The sequence below is a fragment of the Oncorhynchus kisutch genome, unplaced genomic scaffold, assembly GCF_002021735.2.
Source record: "Oncorhynchus kisutch isolate 150728-3 unplaced genomic scaffold, Okis_V2 scaffold3689, whole genome shotgun sequence".
NCBI lineage: Eukaryota > Metazoa > Chordata > Actinopteri > Salmoniformes > Salmonidae > Oncorhynchus > Oncorhynchus kisutch.
The window spans coordinates 160,548-185,130 of record NW_022265634.1 but is presented as its reverse complement, the minus strand read 5'-3'; the positions used below and the strand labels follow the sequence as shown (position 1 = coordinate 185,130).

The 24,583-nt window shown below is 45.3% G+C and overlaps 1 protein-coding gene across 7 annotated transcripts in view; it reads right to left on the bottom strand.

The window, feature by feature from the left end:
• LOC109885954 (caskin-1) overlaps positions 1–24,583 on the bottom strand; it is a 134,775-nt gene that overhangs the window by 24,752 nt on the left and 85,440 nt on the right. For 3 of the 7 annotated variants that reach the window (XM_031820813.1, XM_031820815.1, XM_031820812.1), the window contains exons 11-16: positions 23,913–24,161; positions 19,566–19,670; positions 18,601–18,719; positions 11,147–11,228; positions 10,609–10,718; positions 3,121–3,231 (exon numbers count right to left, since the gene is read on the bottom strand). In XM_031820813.1, the coding sequence (XP_031676673.1) occupies positions 3,121–3,231; positions 10,609–10,718; positions 11,147–11,228; positions 18,601–18,719; positions 19,566–19,670; positions 23,913–24,161 (776 nt within the window). The remainder of the gene's footprint in view (positions 1–3,120; positions 3,232–10,608; positions 10,719–11,146; positions 11,229–18,600; positions 18,720–19,565; positions 19,671–23,912; positions 24,162–24,583) is intronic. The other 4 variants (XM_031820817.1, XM_031820816.1, XM_031820818.1 and 1 more) reach the window with 4 other exon arrangements.

The following is a 24,583-nucleotide window of genomic DNA, read 5'->3' as shown; positions in this document are numbered from 1 at the left end:
ACACACACAACACCAAGGAAAAATAGGTGAGACGCTTCCAAACTCTCCACAGATACACACACTTCATTACCACAGAGACACCACAGACACCAGACACCACATACACCAGACACCTGCCACCACAGACACCAGACACCACATACACCAGACACCTGCCACCACAGACACCAGACACCACATACACCAGACACCTGCCACCACAGACACCAGACACCAAAGACACCAGACACCAAAGACACCAGACACCACATACACCAGACACCTGCCACCACAGACACCAGACACCACATACACCAGACACCAACGACACCAGACACCTCAGAAAACACAGACACCAGACACCACCGGCACCACAGACACCAGACACAACAGACACAACAGACACCAGACACCACCGGCACCATAGACACCAGACACAACAGACACCACAGACACCACAGAAAACGCAGACACCACAGAAAACATAGACACCACACACACCACAGACACACACAGTGTCCAGGTGACAAGCTGTACCACAGGACAGGAAGGTAAATGTCCCCAAAGGGAAATGAAGGTGAAGAGGAGAGAGAGGATGTTGGCAGTGAGAAAGAAGCATTGTATCACTAGACCCCAGCTCCACCCACAGCATGGCTCCACCCACAGTCTGGCTCCACCCACAGCATGGCTCCACCTATCTACAGTCTGGCCACACCCACAGCATACTGTACCACAGGACAGGAAGGTAAATGTCCCCAGAGGGAAATGAAGGTGAAGAGGAGAGAGAGGATGTTGGCAGTGAGAAAGAAGCATTGTATCACTAGACCCCAGCTCCACCCACATCATGGCTCCACCTATCTACAGTCTGGCCACACCCACAGCATGGCACCCACCTATCTACAGTCTGGCCACACCCACAGTCTGGCTCCACCCACCTATCACCTAGCCCCAACTATCCACAGTCTGACTCCACCCACCCACTGTATGTCTCAACAATCTGGCTCCACCCATCAACTGTCTGGCTCCGCCCACCCAGTCTGTCCCACCCAAAACCTGGCTCCTCCCAACTCCACTCCACTATACTCTAATTATCCCAATATACAGATGTAGGATCTTAATTTGATAACTATTTTGTTGCCAGTGAGTGTGTGTAGAGTCCAGTGAGTGTGTGGGTAGAGTCCAGTGAGTGTGTGGGTAGAGTCCAGTGAGTGTGTGGGTAGAGTCCAGTCAGTGTGTGGGTAGAGTCCAGTCAGTGTGTGTGTAGAGTCCAGTGAGTGTGTGGGTAGAGTCCAGTGAGTGTGTGGGTAGAGTCCAGTCAGTGTGTGGGTAGAGTCCAGTGAGTGTGTGGGTAGAGTCCAGTCAGTGTGTGGGTAGAGTCCAGTGAGTGTGTGGGTAGAGTCCAGTCAGTGTGTGGGTAGAGTCCAGTCAGTGTGTGGGTAGAGCCCAGTCAGTGTGCGGGTAGAGCCCAGTCAGTGTGTGTGGGTAGAGTCCAGTCAGTGTGCGGGTAGAGTCCAGTCAGTGTGTGGGTAGAGTCCAGTCAGTGTGTGGGTAGAGTCAGTGTGGGTAGAGTCCAGTCAGTGTGTGGGTAGAGTCCAGTCAGTGTGCGGGTAGAGTCAGTGTGTGGGTAGAGACCAGTCAGTGTGTGTGGGTAGAGCCCAGTCAGTGTGTGTGGGTAGAGCCCAGTCAGTGTGTGGGTAGAGCCCAGTCAGTGTGTGGGTAGAGTCCAGTCAGTGTGTGTGGGTAGAGTCCAGTCAGTGTGTGTGGGTAGAGTCCAGTCAGTGTGTGTGGGTAGAGTCCAGTCAGTGTGTGTGGGTAGAGTCCAGTCAGTGTGTGGGTAGAGTCCAGTCAGTGTGTGGGTAGAGTCCAGTCAGTGTGTGGGTAGAGTCCAGTCAGTGTGTGGGTAGAGTCCAGTCAGAGTGTGGGTAGAGTCCAGTCAGTGTGTGGGTAGAATCCAGTCAGTGTGCGGGTAGAGTCAGTGTGCGGGTAGAGTCAGTGTGCGGGTTGAGTCCAGTCAGTGTGTGGGTAGAGTCCAGTCGGTGTGCGGGTAGAGTCAGTGTGCGGGTAGAGTCAGTGTGTGGGTAGAGTCCAGTCAGTGTGCGGGTAGAGTCCAGTCAGTGTGTGGGTAGAGTCCAGTCAGTGTGTGGGTAGAGTCCAGTCAGTGTGCAGGTAGAGTCCAGTCAGTGTGCGGGTAGAGTCAGTGTGCGGGTAGAGTCAGTGTACGGGTAGAGTCAGTGTGCGGGTAGAGTCCAGTCAGTGTGTAGATAGACTCTATGATTTATTTTTCTACTTAGCTAATGGCCAGATAGTTGGCAGTTAGAGACTTCATTCTCTACTAATATTCTATATTGATTGATCAGTTCTCATCTAGAGGTGTAATTGTATCACTAGTCTGAGGTACACACACAGCGGGACACACACACACACACACACACACACACACACACACACACACACACACACACACACACACACACACACACAGAACACACACACACACACACACACACACACACACACACACACACACACACACACACACACACACACACACACACACACACACAGAACACACACAGAACACACACACACACACACAGAACACACACACACACACACACACACACACACCACACACACACACACACACACACACACACACACACACACACACACACACAGAACACACACACACACACAGAACACACACACACACAGAACACACACACACACACACACACACAGAACACACACACACACACACACACACACACACACACACACACAGAACACACACACACACACAGAACACACACACACACACACACACACACACACAGAACACACACACACACACAGAACACACTGGACTTTGTCCATCTGCTCTAAAGGCTGCAGGCAGCCCTGTCCTGGCCAATCACAGACGAGGTCCTGGGCATGCTCAGTGACTGGAGTGACTGGGGGGGGGGGGGGGTGTATGCATCTGAACTGTCTTCAGTGTTACTGGTGGGAGGGTGGGTGGGGGGGTTGCTAAGGCAACTGCTTTATGATCAGTGAGTGAGCAGTGAGGTGACGGGGTGTGGTTAGAGCGTGACTTTAACTTTCAGGTTAAAGGATAGGGGTCAGAGGTCAGGGGTTCCTTACCTCTGGGGTCATTCTGCTAATGGTGGCTATGTCATACCCGGCGCTGATGAAGTTTGGAGCGTAGACCTGCAGCTGAAAGTCACTCAGCCATTGGATAACAGCCTCAGAGCTCTAGGAGAGAGAAGACAGGTGGAGTTCTGTCACTACGGCTGGCCCTGGGCTAACGGCTAATGGCTAACCGCTAATGGCTAACCGCTAACGGCTAATGGCTAACCACTAATGGCTAAAGGCTAATCACTAGTAGAGGAGACAGAAGAGGAGAAGACAGGTGGCTAAAAGCTATGGGCTCTGGGCTAAACACCTCTAACAGCTGAAGGCTAAAGACTAGCTAAGAATAACAAGAGAGGAGAGGAGGACTAGGTAGGTGGCTAAAGGCTAACGGCTAGGAGCTACTAGAGGAGGGAAAGAGGGAGAAGACTGGCTCTGTCTGGCTGAGCTATTGGGGAAGATGGAGGAGGGAGAAGACAGGCTCTGTCTGGGTGAGCTATTGGAGAAGATGGAGGAGGGAGAAGACTGGCTCTGTCTGGGTGAGCTATTGGAGAAGATGGAGGAGGGAGAAGACAGGCTCTGTCTGGGTGAACTATTGGAGAAGATGAGGGAGGGAGAAGACTGGCTCTGTCTGGGTGAGCTATTGGAGAAGATGGAGGAGGGAGAAGACTGGCTCTCTCTTCGAGCTATTGGAGAAGATGAGGGAGGGAGAAGACAGGCTCTGTCTGGGTGAGCTATTGGATAAGATGGAGGAGGAAGAAGACTGGCTCTGTCTGGGTGAGCTATTGGAGAAGATGGACGAGGGAGAAGACTGGCTTTGTCTGGGTGAGCTATTCGAGAAGATGGAGGAGGGAGAAGACTGGCTCTGTCTGGGTAAGCTATTGGAGGAGGGAGAAGACTGGCTCTGTCTGGGTGAGCTATTGGAGAAGATGGAGGAGGGAGAAGACTGGCTCTGTCTGGGTGAGCTATTGGAGAAGATGGAGGAGGGAGAAGACTGGCTCTCTCTTCGAGCTATTGGAGAAGATGAGGGAGGGAGAAGACAGGCTCTGTCTGGGTGAGCTATTGGATAAGATGGAGGAGGAAGAAGACTGGCTCTGTCTGGGTGAGCTATTGGAGAAGATGGACGAGGGAGAAGACTGGCTTTGTCTGGGTGAGCTATTCGAGAAGATGGAGGAGGGAGAAGACTGGCTCTGTCTGGGTAAGCTATTGGAGGAGGGAGAAGACTGGCTCTGTCTGGGTGAGCTATTGGAGAAGATGGAGGAGGGAGAAGACTGGCTCTGTCTGGGTGAGCTATTGGAGAAGATGAGGGAGGGAGAAGACTGGCTCTGTCTGAGTGAGCTATTGGAGAAGATGAGGGAGGGAGAAGACAGGCTATATCTGGGTGAGCTATTGGAGAAGATGAGGGAGAAGACAGGCTATATCTGAGTGAGCTATTGGAGAAGATGAGGGAGAAGACAGGCTCTGTCTGGGTGAGCTATTGGAGAAGATGGTGGAGGGAGAAGACTGGCTCTGTCTGGGTTATCCTATTGGAGAAGATGGAGGAAGGAGAAGACAGGCTCTGTCTGGGTGAGCTATTGGAGAAGATGGACGAGGGAGAAGACTGGCTCTGTCTGGGTGAGCTATTGGAGGAGGGAGAAGACTGGCTCTGTCTGGGTGAGCTATTGGAGAAGATGGAGGAGGGAGAAGACTGGCTCTGTCTGGGTGAGCTATTGGAGAAGATGAGGGGGGGAGAAGACTGGCTATATCTGGGTGAGCTATTGGAGAAGATGAGGGAGAAGACAGGCTATATCTGAGTGAGCTATTGGAGAAGATGAGGGAGAAGACAGGCTCTGTCTGGGTGAGCTATTGGAGAAGATGGAGGAGGGAGAAGACTGGCTCTGTCTGGGTGATCCTATTGGAGAAGATGGAGGAAGGAGAAGACAGGCTCTGTCTGGGTGAGCTATTGGAGAAGATGGACGAGGGAGAAGACTGGCTTTGTCTGGAGCTATTCGAGAAGATGGAGGAGGGAGAAGACTGGCTCTGTCTGGGTGAGCTATTGGAGGAGGGAGAAGACTGGCTCTGTCTGGCTGAGCTATTGGGGAAGATGGAGGAAGGAGAAGACTGGCTCTGTCTGGGTGAGCTATTGGAGAAGATGAGGGGGGGAGAAGACTGGCTATATCTGGGTGAGCTATTGGAGAAGATGAGGGAGAAGACAGGCTATATCTGAGTGAGCTATTGGAGAAGATGAGGGAGAAGACAGGCTCTGTCTGGGTGAGCTATTGGAGAAGATGGAGGAGGGAGAAGACTGGCTCTGTCTGGGTGATCCTATTGGAGAAGATGGAGGAAGGAGAAGACAGGCTCTGTCTGGGTGAGCTATTGGAGAAGATGGACGAGGGAGAAGACTGGCTTTGTCTGGAGCTATTCGAGAAGATGGAGGAGGGAGAAGACTGGCTCTGTCTGGGTGAGCTATTGGAGGAGGGAGAAGACTGGCTCTGTCTGGCTGAGCTATTGGGGAAGATGGAGGAAGGAGAAGACTGGCTCTGTCTGGGTGAGCGATTGGAGAAGATGAGGGAGGGAGAAGACAGGCTATATCTGGGTGAGCTATTGGAGAAGATGAGGGAGAAGACAGGCTATATCTGAGTGAGCTATTGGGGAAGATGAGGGAGAAGACAGGCTCTGTCTGGGTGAGCTATTGGAGAAGATGGAGGAGGGAGAAGACTGGCTCTGTCTGGGTGATCCTATTGGAGAAGATGGAGGAGGGAGAAGACAGGCTCTGTCTGGGTGATCCTATTGGAGAAGATGGAGGAAGGAGAAGACAGGCTCTGTCTGGGTGAGCTATTGGGGAAGATGGAGGGAGGAGAAGACAGGCTCTGTCTGGGTGAGCTATTGGGGAAGATGGAGGAAGGAGAAGACAGGCTCTGTCTGGGTGAGCTATTGGAGAAGATGGAGGAGGGAGAAGACAGGCTATATCTGGGTGAGCTATTGGAGAAGATGGAAGGGTGGACCTGGCCAATCACATCCAGAGATTTTAGACAACCCACTCTGAGGATTCTGATGTGGTGAAGTCTGCTCCAGAGACTTCCTCTATCACAAGCAGCTGCAGTATCATGCTCTGTCCACTGAGAGGCAGCAGAGAGGCCAGGAGAACTCAGCCATGCCCAGTCCACCAGCACCTCCCTTATCCCCCCTTTCTTCCCACCCACTCTGCTCAGGATTGGACCACGGGTCACACGGAGGGGGAGAGGAGGGGAGGAGGAGGGAGGATCTGGAACTAACAGATAGCCATGTGAACCTACACACCCTGCTGGGGAAAACATGTCCATTAGATGGCTGTGATCTGATCAAGCTATCTCATACACACACTTCCATCTTACTGGTCCTGCCAACACACACACACACACACACACACACACACACACACACACACACACACACACACACACACACACACACACACACACACACACACACACACACACGGTGCTAAGCTAGGGTAACTAAGATCAAGATGGCTCAGGCTACAGTATAGTGTAGTATATATACAGTGTATAATATATATATATATATATCAGTATAGTATATATACAGTATAGTATAATATATAGATCAGTATATTATATATAGGGTATATTACAGTATATTTCCAGTATAGTATTGTGTATATCCAGTATATTACAGTATATATCCAGTATAGTATATATCTAGTACAGTATATATACAGTGTAGTATAATATATATCCAGAATAGTACAGTATATATATATATATATATATATATATAGTATAGTGTATATACAGTATAGTATAGCATATATACAGTATATTGTATATATACAGTATAGTATAGTACATATCAGTATAGTATATATCCAGTATAGTAAATGTATATAGAGTATACTATATATCCAATATAGTATAGTGTGTATATATATATATAGTATACAGTATATAATAGTGTATAGTATATCTCCAGTATAGTATATATCCAGTATATTATAGTGTATATACAGTATAGTAAATGTATATATAGTATAGTATATATCCAATATAGTATAGTATATATTGTATAGTATATCTCCAGTATAGTATATATCCAGTATAGTATATATCCAGTATATTATAGTGTATATACAGTATAGTAAATGTATATATAGTATAGTATATATCCAATATAGTATAGTGTATATTGTATAGTATATCTCCAGTATAGTATATATCCAGTATAGTATATATCCAGTATATTATAGTGTATATCCAGTATAGTATATCTCCAGTATAGTATATATCCAGTATATTATAGTGTATACACAGTATAGTATATATCCAGTATATTATAGTGTATATACAGTATAGTAAATGTATATATAGTATATTATATATCCAATATGGTATCGTGTATATTGTATAGTATATCTCCAGTATAGTATATATCCAGTATAGTATATATCCAGTATAGTATATCTCCAGTATAGTATATATCCAGTATATTATAGTGTATATACAGTATAGTATATATCCAGTATATTAGAGTATATATCCAGTATAGTAAATGTATATATAGTATATTATATATCCAATATGGTATCGTGTGTATATATATATATAGTATAGTATACATATATATATAGTATAGGCTCATATCAGAGAGGTTTAGAGAACACAAAGTCCCTGGGCAGCAAACAAGGAAAATAGAGATGGAGGAGGAACAGCGAGATGGAGGAGGAGGAACAGCGAGATGGAGGAGGAGGAACAGAGAGATGGAGGAGGAGGAACAGAGAGATGGAGGAGGAGGAACAGAGATGGAGGAGGAGGAACAGAGAGATGGAGGAGGAGGAACAGAGAGATGGAGGAGGAGGAACACAGAGATGGAGGAGGAGGAACAGAGAGATGGAGGAGGAGGAACAGAGAGATGGAGGAGGAGGAACAGAGAGATGGAGGAGGAGGAACAGCGAGATGGAGGAGGAGGAACAGCGAGATGGAGGAGGAGGAACAGAGAGAGGAGGAGGAGGAACAGAGAGATGGAGGAGGAGGAACAGAGAGATGGAGGAGGAGGAACAGAGAGATGGAGGAGGAGGAACACAGAGATGGAGGAGGAGGAACAGAGAGATGGAGGAGGAGGAACAGAGAGATGGAGGAGGAGGAACAGAGAGATGGAGGAGGAGGAACACAGAGATGGAGGAGGAGGAACAGAGAGATGGAGGAGGAGGAACACAGAGATGGAGGAGGAGGAACACAGAGATGGAGGAGGAGGAACACAGAGATGGAGGAGGAGGAACAGAGAGATGGAGGAGGAGGAACACAGAGATGGAGGAGGAGGAACACAGAGATGGAGGAGGAGGAACACAGAGATGGAGGAGGAGGAACAGAGAGATGGAGGAGGAGGAACACAGAGATGGAGGAGGAGGAACACAGAGATGGAGGAGGAGGAGGAACAGAGATGGAGGAGGAGGAACACAGAGATGGAGGAGGAGGAACAGAGAGATGGAGGAGGAGGAGGAACAGAGATGGAGGAGGAGGAACACAGAGATGGAGGAGGAGGAGGAACAGAGATGGAGGAGGAGGAACACAGAGATGGAGGAGGAGGAACAGAGAGATGGAGGAGGAGGAACACAGAGATGGAGGAGGAGGAACAGCGAGATGGAGGAGGAGGAACAGCGAGATGGAGGAGGAGGAACAGAGAGATGGAGGAGGAGGAACAGCGAGATGGAGGAGGAGGGAACACAGAGATGGAGGAGGAGGAACAGAGAGATGGAGGAGGAGGAACACAGAGATGGAGGAGGAGGAACAGAGAGATGGAGGAGGAGGAACAGAGAGATGGAGGAGGAGGAACACAGAGATGGAGGAGGAGGAACACAGAGATGGAGGAGGAGGAACAGAGAGATGGAGGAGGAGGAACACAGAGATGGAGGAGGAGGAACAGAGAGATGGAGGAGGAGGAACAGAGAGATGGAGGAGGAGGAACAGAGAGATGGAGGAGGAGGAACAGAGATGGAGGAGGAGGAACACAGAGATGGAGGAGGAGGAACACAGAGATGGAGGAGGAGGAACACAGAGATGGAGGAGGAGGAACACAGAGATGGAGGAGGAGAAACAGAGATGGAGGAGGAGGAACACAGAGATGGAGGAGGAGGAACAGAGAGATGGAGGAGGAGGAACAGAGAGATGGAGGAGGAGGAACACAGAGATGGAGGAGGAGGAACAGCGAGATGGAGGAGGAGGAACAGAGAGATGGAGGAGGAGGAACAGAGAGATGGAGGAGGAGGAACACAGAGATGGAGGAGGAGGAACACAGAGATGGAGGAGGAGGAACACAGAGATGGAGGAGGAGGAACAGAGAGATGGAGGAGGAGGAACAGAGAGATGGAGGAGGAGGAACAGAGAGATGGAGGAGGAGGAACAGAGAGATGGAGGAGGAGGAACACAGAGATGGAGGAGGAGGAACAGAGAGATGGAGGAGGAGGAACAGAGATGGAGGAGGAGGAACAGAGAGATGGAGGAGGAGGAACACAGAGATGGAGGAGGAGGAACACAGAGATGAGGAGGAGGAACACAGAGATGGAGGAGGAGGAACACAGAGATGGAGGAGGAGGAACACAGAGATGGAGGAGGAGGAACACAGAGATGGAGGAGGAGGAACACAGAGATGGAGGAGGAGGAACACAGAGATGGAGGAGGAGGAACCAGAGAGGAGGAGGACACAGAGATGGAGGAGGAACAGAGAGATGGAGGAGGAGGAACACAGAGATGGAGGAGGAGAAACACAGAGATGGAGGAGGAATAGAGAGATGGAGGAGGAGGAACAGAGAGATGGAGGAGGAGGAACAGAGAGATGGAGGAGGAACACAGAGATGGAGGAGGAGGAACACAGAGATGGAGGAGGAAGAACACAGAGATGGAGGAGGAGAAACACAGAGATGGAGGAGGAACAGAGAGATGGAGGAGGAGGAACACAGAGATGGAGGAGGAACACAGAGATGGAGGAGGAACACAGAGATGGAGGAGGAGGAACACAGAGATGGAGGAGGAACACAGAGATGGAGGAGGAGGAACACAGAGATGGAGGAGGAGGAACTGAAAGGATAGAAGACAGATAGAACAGAATCTCTCTCAGAGGAGTAACAGAACAGACAGACCGGAACACACACACACACACACACACTCACCGTGTCGTGGCTGCAACCAAATGCTCGCAGTAAGGACGAGGCCAGCTGAGAGAGTAAGTGTTTGGACATCCTTGGTGTGTGTCGTGTTCGAGACTGTCTGTGTGTCCGTGTTCTCGTGTGTCTGTGTGTGCGTGTTCTCGTGTATCTGTGTGTCCGTGTTCTCGTGTGTCTGTGTGTCCGTGGTTCTGGGTGTGTGTGTGTCCGTGGTTCTGTGTGTGTGTGTGTTTCTGTCGTTGGTGGAGAGTGTGTGAGAGATTGTGCTGAAGGGGAAGAGGGACACTGGTTTCGGTGAGGAGAGGGACGCAGGGAAGCAGGAAGTGTGTGAGTGATGACTCTGAGAGGAGGACTGTCTGTCTTACCTTCCCCTCGCCTTGCCCCTCCCCCTTCCAGGTTGCCGTGGCATCATAGGGTGGAGCTTCATGGAGCGGGCATCCTGATTGGCTCGACTGTCTAGAGGCAGAGGCGGAGCCTGGAGGTAACACACACTGTCGTTGGGTCGAGCTCAACCACTCATATTTTCATTATTTGACCCAACCAATCCTGTCCCACCATTTCTTTCTATAAAACCAATCCCCCTCAATGTGAATAACCAATCAGGTTTCACCTCCTCCTCAGTATCTGGTGTCGTCAGCCAATCACAGGCCTCCTCTACTAACTACTGGCCATCTGGATGACAGAGCCGCCAAGATCCAGATCCCACTGTGTGTGTGTGTGTGTTGTGTGTTGTGTGTGTGTGTGCGATTGCTTCAATCGTTATAAAGGAAACAGATGATGCTCTCTTTATCCCCCCCCCTCTCTCTCTCATCCCTCTCTCTCTCTCATCCCTCTCTCTCTCTCATCCCTCTCACTGGACGGATGTGTACCTGTAGATTGTAACACACACACACACACACCTACCTGTAGATAGTTCTACAGACTTGGACTGCTCCAGGAGGTGCTCTTTGGCTTTGGCAGACTGAGACAGCACTGTAGCCAGGAGCTACAGGGAGAAACAACACAATCTTTAGTTTAGCTACAACACACAGAGACAGTCTTTAGTTTAGCTACAACACACATAGACAGTCTTTAGTTTAGCTACAACACAGAGAGACACAGCCTTTAGTTTAGTTACAACACACAGAGACACAGCCTTTAGTTTAGTTACAACACACACAGAGACACAGCCTTTAGTTTAGTTACAACACACAGAGACACAGCCTTTAGTTTAGTTACAACACACAGAGACACAGTCTTTAGTTTAGTTACAACACACAGAGACACAGTCTTTAATTTAGCTACAACACAGAGAGACACAGCCTTTAGTTTAGTTACAACACACAGAGACACAGCCTTTAGTTTAGTTACAACACACAGAGAGGCACAGCCTTTAGTTTAGTTACAACACACACAGAGACACAGCCTTTAGTTTAGTTACAACACACAGAGACACAGCCTTTAGTTTAGTTACAACACACAGAGAGACACAGCCTTTAGTTTAGTTACAACACACAGAGAGACACAGCCTTTAGTTTAGCTACAACACACACAGAGACACAGCCTTTAGTTTAGTTACAACACACAGAGAGACACAGCCTTTAGTTTAGTTACAACACACAGAGAGACACAGCCTTTAGTTTAGTTACAACACACAGAGAGACACAGCCTTTAGTTTAGCTACAACACACACAGAGACACAGCCTTTAGTTTAGTTACAACACACAGAGAGACACAGCCTTTAGTTTAGTTACAACACACAGAGACACAGCCTTTAGTTTAGTTACAACACACAGAGACACAGCCTTTAGTTTAGCTACAACACGCACAGAGACACAGTCTTTAATTTAGCTACAACACACAGAGACACAGCCTTTAGTTTAGTTACAACACACAGAGAGACAGCCTTTAGTTTAGTTACAACACACAGAGACACAGCCTTTAGTTTAGTTACAACACACAGAGACACATCCTTTAGTTTAGTTACAACACAGAGAGACACAGTCTTTAGTTTAGCTACAACACACAGAGACACAGCCTTTAGTTTAGTTACAACACACAGAGAGGCACAGCCTTTAGTTTAGTTACAACACACAGAGACACAGTCTTTAATTTAGCTACAACACAGAGAGACACAGCCTTTAGTTTAGCTACAACACAGCCTTTAGTTTAGTTACAACACACAGAGACACAGCCTTTAGTTTAGTTACAACACACAGAGACACAGTCTTTAATTTAGCTACAACACAGAGAGACACAGCCTTTAGTTTAGTTACAACACACAGAGACACAGCCTTTAGTTTAGTTACAACACACAGAGACACAGCCTTTAGTTTAGTTACAACACACAGAGACACAGCCTTTAGTTTAGTTACAACACACAGAGAGACAGCCTTTAGTTTAGCTACAACACACAGAGAGACACAGCCTTTAGTTTAGCTACAACACACAGAGACACAGTCTTAATTTAGCTACAACACACAGAGAGACACAGCCTTTAGTTTAGCTACAACACACAGAGACACAGCCTTTAGTTTAGCTACAACACACACAGAGACACAGCCTTTAGTTTAGTTACAACACAAAAAGACACAGCCTTTAGTTTACCTACAACACACAGAGAGACACAGCCTTTAGTTTAGCTACAACACACAGAGACACCGCCTTTAGTTTAGCTACAACACACAGAGACACAGCCTTTAGTTTAGCTACAACACACAGAGACACAGCCTTTAGTTTAGTTACAACACACACAGAGACACAGCCTTTAGTTTAGTTACAACACACAGAGACACAGCCTTTAGTTGAGTTACAACACACACAGAGACACAGCCTTTAGTTTAGCTACAACACACAGAGACACAGTCTTTAATTTAGTTACAACACACAGAGAGACACAGCCTTTAGTTTAGCTACAACACACAGAGAGACACAGCCTTTAGTTTAGTTACAACACACAGAGACACAGCCTTTAGTTTAGTTACAACACAAAGAGAGACACAGCCTTTAGTTTAGTTACAACACACAGAGACACAGCCTTTAGTTTAGCTACAACACACAGAGAGACAGCCTTTAGTTGATTTACAGGGCCGTTCTACACTAGGACAGATATATAGGGCAGATATATAGGACAGATATATAGGACTCCACACAGGGCCATTCTACACTAGGACAGATATATAGGACTCCACACAGGGCCGTTCTACACTAGGACAGATATATAGGGCAGATATATAGGACAGATATATAGGACTCCACACAGGGCCATTCTACACTAGGACAGATATATAGGACAGATATATAGGACAGATATATATGACTCCACACAGGGCCGTTCTACACTAGGACAGATATATAGGACTCCACACAGGGCTGTTCTACACTAGGACAGATATATAGGACAGATATATAGGACTCCAAACAGACTCCACACAGAGAGACACAGCCTTTAGTTTAGCTACAACACACAGAGAGACACAGCCTTTAGTTTAGTTACAACACACAGAGACACAGCCTTTAGTTTAGTTACAACACAAAGAGAGACACAGCCTTTAGTTTAGTTACAACACACAGAGACACAGCCTTTAGTTTAGCTACAACACACAGAGAGACAGCCTTTAGTTGATTTACAGGGCCGTTCTACACTAGGACAGATATATAGGACAGATATATAGGACAGATATATATGACTCCACACAGGGCCGTTCTACACTAGGACAGATATATAGGACTCCACACAGGGCTGTTCTACACTAGGACAGATATATAGGACAGATATATAGGACTCCAAACAGGGCCGTTCTACGCTAGGACAGATATATAGGACAGATATATAGGACTTCACACAGGGCCATTCTACACTAGGACAGATATATAGGACAGATATATAGGACTCCACACAGGGCCGTTCTACTATAGGACAGATATATAGGACTTCACACAGGGCCGTTCTACACTAGGACAGATATATAGGACAGATATATAGGACTCCACACAGGGCCGTTCTACACTAGGACAGATATATAGGACAGATATATAGGACTCCAAACAGGGCCGTTCTACGCTAGGACAGATATATACATTTCCTGATAACTTAATTGATTAAATGAAAAGGTTAAACAAAGACCTTTTAACAAACAACAAAACTATAGATACAGTGCCTTGCGAAAGTATTCGGCCCCCTTGAACTTTGCGACCTTTTGCCACATTTCAGGCTTCAAACATAAAGATATAAAACTGTATTTTTTTGTGAAGAATCAACAACAAGTGGGACACAATCATAAAGTGGAACGACATTTATCGGATATTTCAAACTTTTTTAACAAATCAAAAACTGAAAAATTGGGCGTGCAAAATTATTCAGCCCCTTTACTTTCAGTGCAGCAAACTCTCTCCAGAAGTTCAGTGAGGATCTCTGAATGATCCAATGTTGACCTAAATGACTAATGATGATAAATACAATCCACCTGTGTGTAATCAAGTCTCCGTATAAATGCACCTGCACTGTGATAGTCTCAGAGGTCCGTTAAAAGCGCAGAGAGCATCATGAAGAACAAGGAACACACCAGGCAGGTCCGAGATACTGTTGTGAAGAAGTTTAAAGCCGGATTTGGATACAAAAAGATTTCCCAAGCTTTAAACATCCCAAGGAGCACTGTGCAAGCGATAATATTGAAATGAAAGGAGTATCAGACCACTGCAAATCTACCAAGACCTGGCCGTCCCTCTAAACTTTCAGCTCATACAAGGAGAAGACTGATCAGAGATGCAGCCAAGAGGCCCATGATCACTCTGGATGAACTGCAGAGATCTACAGCTGAGGTGGGAGACTCTGTCCATAGGACAACAATCAGTCGTATATTGCACAAATCTGGCCTTTATGGAAGAGTGGCAAGAAGAAAGCCATTTCTTAAAGATATCCATAAAAAGTGTCGTTTAAAGTTTGCCACAAGCCACCTGGGAGACACACCAAACATGTGGAAGAAGGTGCTCTGGTCAGATGAAACCAAAATTGAACTTTTTGGCAACAATGCAAAACGTTATGTTTGGCGTAAAAGCAACACAGCTCATCACCCTGAACACACCATCCCCACTGTCAAACATGGTGGTGGCAGCATCATGGTTTGGGCCTGCTTTTCTTCAGCAGGGACAGGGAAGATGGTTAAAATTGATGGGAAGATGGATGGAGCCAAATACAGGACCATTCTGGAAGAAAACCTGATGTCTGCAAAAGACCTGAGACTGGGACGGAGATTTGTCTTCCAACAAGACAATGATCCAAAACATAAAGCAAAATCTACAATGGAATGGTTCAAAAATAAACATATCCAGGTGTTAGAATGGCCAAGTCAAAGTCCAGACCTGAATCCAATCGAGAATCTGTGGAAAGAACTGAAAACTGCTGTTCACAAATGCTCTCCATCCAACCTCACTGAGCTCGAGCTGTTTTGCAAGGAGGAATGGGAAAAAATATCAGGCTCTCGATGTGCAAAACTGATAGAGACATACCCCAAGCGACATACAGCTGTAATCGCAGCAAAAGGTGGCGCTACAAAGTATTAACTTAAGGGGGCTGAATAATTTTGCACGCCCAATTTTTCAGTTTTTGATTTGTTAAAAAAGTTTGAAATATCCAATAAATGTCGTTCCACTTCATGATTGTGTCCCGCTTGTTGTTGATTCTTCACAAAAAAATACAGTTTTATATCTTTATGTTTGAAGCCTGAAATGTGGCAAAAGGTCGCAAAGTTCAAGGGGGGCCGAATACTTTCGCAAGGCACTGTATGTAGTGTATATAGGCTATGTAGTGTATATAGGCTATGTAGTGTATATAGGCTATGTAGTGTATATAGGCTATGTAGTGTATATAGGTTATGTAGTGTATATAGGCTATGTAGTGTATATAGGTTATGTAGTGTATATAGGCTATGTAGTGTATATAGGCTATGTAGTGTATATAGGTTATGTAGTGTATATAGGCTATGTAGTGTATATAGGCTATGTAGTGTATATAGGCTATGTAGTGTATATAGGCTATGTAGTGTATATAGGCTATGTAGTGTATATAGGTTATGTAGTGTATATAGGCTATGTAGTGTATATAGGCTATGTAGTGTATATAGGCTATGTAGTGTATATAGGTTATGTAGTGTATATAGGTTATGTAGTGTATATAGGCTATGTAGTGTATATAGGCTATGTAGTGTATATAGGTTATGTAGTGTATATAGGCTATGTAGTGTATATAGGTTATGTAGTGTATATAGGCTATGTAGTGTATAGAGGTTATGTAGTGTATATAGGCTATGTAGTGTATATAGGCTATGTAGTGTATATAGGCTATGTAGTGTATATAGGCTATGTAGTGTAATATAGGCTATGTAGTGTATAGAGTTATGTAGTGTATATAGGCTATGTAGTGTATATAGGCTATGTAGTGTATAGTATAGGTATGTAGTGTATATAGGTTATGTAGTGTATATAGGCTATGTAGTGTATAGAGGTTATGTAGTGTATATAGGCTATGTAGTGTATATAGGCTATGTAGTGTATATAGGCTATGTAGTGTATATAGGCTATGTAGTGTATATAGGCTATGTAGTGTATATAGGCTATGTAGTGTATATAGGTTATGTAGTGTATATTAGGCTATGTAGTGTATATAGGCTATGTAGTGTATAGAGGTTATGTAGTGTATATAGGCTATGTAGTGTATAGAGGTTATGTAGTGTATATAGGCTATGTAGTGTATAGAGGTTATGTAGTGTATATAGGCTATGTAGTGTATAGAGGTTATGTAGTGTATATAGGCTATGTAGTGTATAGAGGTTATGTAGTGTATATAGGCTATGTAGTGTATAGAGGTTATGTAGTGTATATAGGCTATGTAGTGTATAGAGGTTATGTAGTGTATATAGGCTATGTAGTGTATAGAGGTTATGTAGTGTATATAGGTTATGTAGTGTATATAGGCTATGTAGTGTATAGAGGTTATGTAGTGTATATAGGCTATGTAGTGTATAGAGGTTATGTAGTGTATATAGGCTATGTAGTGTATATAGGCTATGTAGTGTATATAGGTTATGTAGTGTATATAGGTTATGTAGTGTATATAGGCTATGTAGTGTATATAGGTTATGTAGTGTATATAGGCTATGTAGTGTATATAGGCTATGTAGTGTATAGAGGTTATGTAGTGTATATAGGCTATGTAGTGTATATAGGCTATGTAGTGTATAGAGGTTATGTAGTGTATAGAGGTTATGTAGTGTATATAGGCTATGTAGTGTATATAGGCTATGTAGTGTATAGAGGCTATGTAGTGTATATAGGCTATGTAGTGTATATAGGCTATGTAGTGTATAGAGGTTATGTAGTGTATAGAGGTTATGTAGTGTATAGGCTATGTAGTGTATAGAGGCTATGTAGTGTATATAGGCTATGTAGTGTATTAGGCTATGTAGTGTATAGAGGTTATGTAGTGTATAGAGGTTATGTAGTGTATATAGGTTATGTAGTGTATAGAGGTTATGTAGTGTATATAGGTTATGTAGTGTATAGAGGTTATGTAGTGTATAGAGGTTATGTAGTGTATATAGGCTATGTAGTGTATAGAGGCTATGTAGTGTATATAGGCTATGTAGTGTATAGAGGTTATGTAGTGTATATAGGTTATGTAGTGTATAGAGGTTATGTAGTGTATAGAGGTTATGTAGTGTATAGAGGTTATGTAGTGTATATAGGCTATGTAGTGTATAGAGGCTATGTAGTGTATATAGGCTATGTAGTGTATATAGGCTATGTAGTGTATAGAGGTTATGTAGTGTATAGAGGTTATGTAGTGTATATAGGTTATGTAGTGTATAGAGGTTATGTAGTGTATAGAGGTTATGTAGTGTATATAGGTTATGTAGTGTATATAGGTTATGTAGTGTATAGAGGTTATGTAGTGTATAGAGGTTATGTAGTGTATATAGGTTATGTAGTGTATAGAGGTTATGTAGTGTATAGAGGTTATGTAGTGTATAGAGGTTATGTAGTGTATAGAGGTTATGTAGTGTATATAGGTTATGTAGTGTATAGAGGTTATGTAGTGTATAGAGGTTATGTAGTGTATATAGGTTATGTAGTGTATAGAGGTTATGTAGTGTATAGAGGTTATGTAGTGTATAGAGGTTATGTAGTGTATAGAGGTTATGTAGTGTATAGAGGTTATGTAGTGTATAGAGGTTATGTAGTGTATAGAGGTTATGTAGTGTTATTTTTATATCATAGACGGTTACAGTGTCCACTTTAGGACAGCACTGTGATCAGCATTAAGTATGTGATCACATTAAGGGTGTGTGGTGTGTGTGTGTGTGTGTGTGTGCGCGCCTCACCTTAACCCCCTCGGCCTGCGCGTGGAGAATGTGGGTGGAGCTCCCGGCACTCTGACCACTCCCTGATGACCTCACACTGGTCACACTGCCAGAACTCCCCACGCTACTTCGGTCTCCACCTGGTAAACACAACACACACACACACAGGTGTGTGTTAACACAGAACCAGGTATCATATGTGTTTCTCCGCTACAATGCACTGGACAGCAGCCCACTCAACAGCATGGGTTCACGACTAGGACAGACGAGGTGATTGACGGAGTGACTGACACACTTAAACACACACACATCCACTGACCGACGCAGGCCCGATGACTGACAGAGAGACTAAAGACCCATGCAGAGAGAGAGACAGAGAGAGAGACAGAGACAGAGAGAGAGTGAGAGAGACAGAGAGAGAGAGAGAGAGAGAGAGAGAGAGAGAGAGAGAGAGAGAGAGAGAGAGAGAGAGATAGAGACAGAGACAGAGAGACAGAGAGACAGAGACAGAGACAGAGACAGAGATAGATAGATAGATAGATAGATAGATAGATAGATAGATAGATAGATAGATAGATAGATAGATAGATAGATAGATAGATAGATAGATAGATAGATAGATAGATGGATAGATAGATAGATAGATAGATAGATAGATAGATAGATAGATAGATAGATAGATAGATAATGACTGCAGCCCTACACACACAGCCAGGGACCAGGTACTGCCAAGTACAGCCAGGGACCAGGTACTGCCAGGTAGGTACTGGTCTCTGTTCAGTTCTGGACATAATGGAGGGATGGCAGGGTCTCTAAGGTGCCCCTATCCACTGATTCTAGGTCAGATCCTATAGGGGCCATTGTGTTGCCTTGCCCTATAGTATTAGCCCGGATAATCTGATCTAGACCTATGGTTAGGGGCAGCTTCAATCTGTAGACAACGCCACAGGTCAGGGGTCAGGCAGGGCTGCGCGGGGCGGGGTTACCTGGCCCGGGCTTGCGCAGCACCCATATCTCCTCGCTGGAGCTGCCCTGGGGGCCGCAGGACCGGGTGGGGGAACCGTGAGGGGTGGCTTCTGAGCCGCGACAACCTTCAACACAGAAACCACTGTTAACCTCTAAATCCCCCCTGCTCCGCTAATCTAGCTGTAGCCGCTAACCCCAGCTACGCTAAACTATCAGCTAATCCTGGGGATAAACTAGCCTTGGCACCTAACTCCGGGGTTAAATTAGCATTAGCAGCTAAAACCCCCTCTAAACTAGCATTAGTAGCTAACCCCAAACTAGCCATCACTGCTAGTCCTGGGGCTAAAATAGCATTAGAAGCTAACCCTGTCTTTGAACTAGCATTAGTAGCTAACCCCAAACTAGGAATCACTGTTAGTCCTGGGGCAAAAATAGCATTAGAAGCTAACCCTTTCACTGAAACAGCATTAGTAGCTAACCTTAAACTAGGAATCAGTGTTAGTCCTGTGGCTAAAATAGCATTAGAAGCTAACCCCAAACTAGCCATCACTGCTAGCCATGGGGCTAAAATAGCATTAGCAGCTAAATCTGTCACTGAACTAGCATTAGTAGCTAACCGTAAACTAGGAATCACTGCTAGTCCTGGGGCTAAACTACCATTAGCGGTTAACCCTGACGCTAATGTAGTGTTAGCCAATAACTAGCATTAGCAGCTAACAATTAAGCAAAACTAGCATTAACTGCAAACAGTTAATCACTCACCCTCTAACTCTAAACCTTAGCTTTGCTAGCATTGACCCGCTAATCGTAAACTGGCTAACCAGCCCCACCACGATCCCCAACCAGCAGGACAGATGGGGGTGCAGGGCGGGGTGAGGGTAAGGGGGACCTCCAGGAATATACTCTACATCTGCTTGTGTAACTTCACCCTATCTTAACAGCAGACACAGACACACACGCATATATACATCACGTATATATATATTCCTTAGATATATGAGAACATTTATATACCATTGTACATAAATAGATCAGTAGCATGCATGTATATCTGTGTAGATATATATATATATGTGTCAGAATGTACATAAATATACATATATATGTATAATATATGAAGAGATATATGATGATATATGCAGGGTAAGGTAAGGTAGGTCCGGTATGAGCTGCAGTTCATCAGGAGAGAGAGTTACAGTAGAACAGGAACTCAAGGCATTGAGAGATTGGAGGAGAGGGTTACAGTAGAACAGGGACTCAGGGCCTTTAGAGACTGGAGGAGAGGATTACAGTAGAACAGGGACTCAAGGCCTTTAGAGACTGGAGGAGAGGGTTACAGTAGAACAGGGACTCAGGGCCTTTAGAGACTGGAGGAGAGGATTACAGTAGAACAGGGACTCAGGGCCTTTAGAGACTGGAGGAGAGGGCTACAGTAGAACAGGAACTCAAGGCCTTTAGAGACTGGAGGAGAGGATTACAGTAGAACAGGGACTCGAGGCCTTTAGAGACTGGAGGAGAGGATTACAGTAGAACAGGGACTCGAGGCCTTTAGAGACTGGAGGAGAGGATTACAGTAGAACAGGGACTCAAGGCACCCCTGGTGTGTGTGGCCAAAGAGCTCTATTTTTGTCTCAAATGGCTTGGTTCCAATCCAAGGGCCTTTCGCCATGGTGATTTCGCCATGGCGATGGATGTGAAATGGATTTTACATGTCTGTTACCTCATTATTAAACCCTCAGTGAAACAGGAAGCTACGGAAGACCACAACACAAGCTACGGAAGACCACAATACAAGCTACGGAAGACCACAATACAAGCTACGGAAGACTAAAATACAAGCTACGGAAGACCACAATACAAGCTACGGAAGACCACAATACAAGCTACGGAAGACTAAAATACAAGCTACGGAAGACCACAACACAAGCTACGGAAGACTAAAATACAAGCTACGGAAGACTAAAATACAAGCTACGGAAGACCACAATTCAACAGCATCACTACACTATAACCCTTGTTCAACAGCAACACTACACTGTAACCCTTGTTCAACAGCAACACCCCACTATAACCCTTGTTCAACAGCAACACTGTAACCCTTGTTCAACAGCAACACTACACTGTAACCCTTGTTCAACAGCAACACTACACTATAACGCTTGTTCAACAGCAACACCCCACTATAACCCTTGTTCAACAGCAACACCCCACTGTAACCCTTGTTCAACAGCAACACTGTAACCCTTGTTCAACAGCATCACTACACTGTAACCCTTGTTCAACAGCAACACTATAACCCTTGTTCAACAGCAACACTACACTATAACCCTTGTTCAACAGCAACACTACACTGTAACCCTTGTTCAACAGCAACACTGTAATCCTTGTTCAACAGCAACACTACACTATAACCCTTGTTCAACAGCAACACTACACTATAACCCGTGTTCAACACAACACTACACTGTAACCCTTGTTCACCAGCAACACTACACTATAACCCTTGTTCAACAGAAACACTACACTATAACCCTTGTTCAACAGCAACACTACACTATAACCCTTGTTCAACAGCAACACTACACTGTAACCCTTGTTCACCAGCAACACTACACTATAACCCTTGTTCAACAGAAACACTACACTATAACCCTTGTTCAACAGCAACACTACACTATAACCCTTGTTCAACAGCATCACTACACTGTAACCCTTGTTCAACAGCAACACTACACTATAACCCTTGTTCAACAGCAACACCCCACTGTAACCCTTGTTCAACAGCAACACTGTAACCCTTGTTCAACAGCAACACTGTAACCCTTGTTCAACAGCAACACTATAACCCTTGTTCAACAGCAACACTGTAACCCTTGTTCAACAGCAACACTACACTGTAACCCTTGTTCAACAGCAACACCCCACTATAACCCTTGTTCAACAGCAACACTACACTATAACCCGTGTTCAACAGCAACACAACACTATAACCCTTGTTCAACAGCAACACCACACTATAACCCTTGTTCAACAGCAACATTACACCAGACTGTAACCCTTGTTCAACAGCAACACCACACTGTAACCCTTGCTCAACAGCAACACTGTAACCCTTGTTCAACAGCAACACTACACTATAACCCTTGTTCAACAGCAACACCCCACTGTAACCCTTGTTCAACAGCAACACTACACTATAACCCTTGTTCAACAGCAACACTACACTGTAACCCTTGTTCAACAGCAACACTGTAACCCTTGTTCAACAGCATCACTGTAATCCTTGTTCAACAGCAACACTACACTATAACCCTTGTTCAACAGCAACACCCCACTGTAATCCTTGTTCAACAGCAACACTGTAACCCTTGTTCAACAGCAACACTACACTATAACCCTTGTTCAACAGCAACACTACACTATAACCCTTGTTCAACAGCAACACCCCACTGTAACCCTTGTTTTAAATGGATGGGGTGACAACAGCAACACTACACTGTAACCCTTGTTTTAAATGGATGGGGTGACAACAGCAACACCCCACTGTAACCCTTGTTTTAAATGGATGGGGTGACAACAGCAACACTACACTCTAACCCTTGTTTTGAATGGATGGGGTGACAACAGCAACACCCCACTGTAACCCTTGTTTTAAATGGATGGGGTGACAACAGCAACACTATACTGTAACCCTTGTTTTAAATGGATGGGGTGACAACAGCAACACTACACTGTAACCCTTGTTTTAAATGGATGGGGTGACAACAGCAACACCCCACTGTAACCCTTGTTTTAAATGGATGGGGTGACAACAGCAACACTACACTGTAACCCTTGTTTTGAATGGATGGGGTGACAACAGCAACACCCCACTGTAACCCTTGTTTTAAATTGATGGGGTGACAACAGCAACACCCCACTGTAACCCTTGTTTTAAATGGATGGGGTGACAACAGCAACACTACACTGTAACCCTTGTTTTAAATGGATGGGGTGACAACAGCAACACTACACTGTAACCCTTGTTTTAAATGGATGGGGTGACAACAGCAACACCCCACTGTAACCCTTGTTTTAAATGGATGGGGTGACAACAGCAACACCCCACTGTAACCCTTGTTTTAAATGGATGGGGTGACAACAGAAAAAACGACTTAAACTGTAACAGATTTACATAGACCACAACTTTAACCAGGATATAAACAACTGTTTACCGAAAACCTCAAGGGATGACCTCACCAGAAAGAGCTCTCAGAGAGGTGAGAGTGGGTGAGCCAATCAGATATTAGATCATAGATAGGTAATCATCACCCCTTAAAGCTTTGGGGATAATAATAATAATAATAATGTATGAGGGGGGCGTGTACCTGGGGGGTTGGGGGGTGTGTCCCCCGGGGTCGTCACGGGCGACCTGTTATAGCCAAAGGAAGTGAATAGTGGAAGCAGTGGCTGATGGGTATGTGGAGGTGGAGGAGGCGGAGGAGGCAGGATATGGAACTGATGGAACGTGGTTTCGTTGCCGTTGACGACCGCTGAGTTGGCGGGGGCGACCGTCGGCGTGGGAACGAGCTGTATCTTTTGAAACTGTTGGGTGTTAATGACTGTGCTCGGCAAACCTAGATACGATCGCCGTGACGATGACACGACAACAAACAAACAAAAACAAACAACAACAAAAACAAAAAAATTGTAAGAGAAATAAAATGTAATTAAACCAATGAAAAACCTTAAATCACAAATCAATCAACACGGTAACATGTTAGAGAGATGAACAAAGAGAGAGATGGAGGGAGGAGACGGACGGAGGGAATAGAGACGACTGTGACTAGGATGGAGAGAGGATAGAAGAGGAGAAGGGTGGAAGGAGAGAGGAGAGGAATGGAGGGAGGAGAGGAGAGGAGAGAAGAGGAGAAGGGTGGAAGGAGAGAGGAGAGGAATGGAGGGAGGAGAGGAGAGGATAAGAGAGAAGAGGAGAAGGGTGGAAGGAGGAGAGGAGAGGATAGGAGAGAAGAGGAGAAGGGTGGAAGGAGAGAGGAGA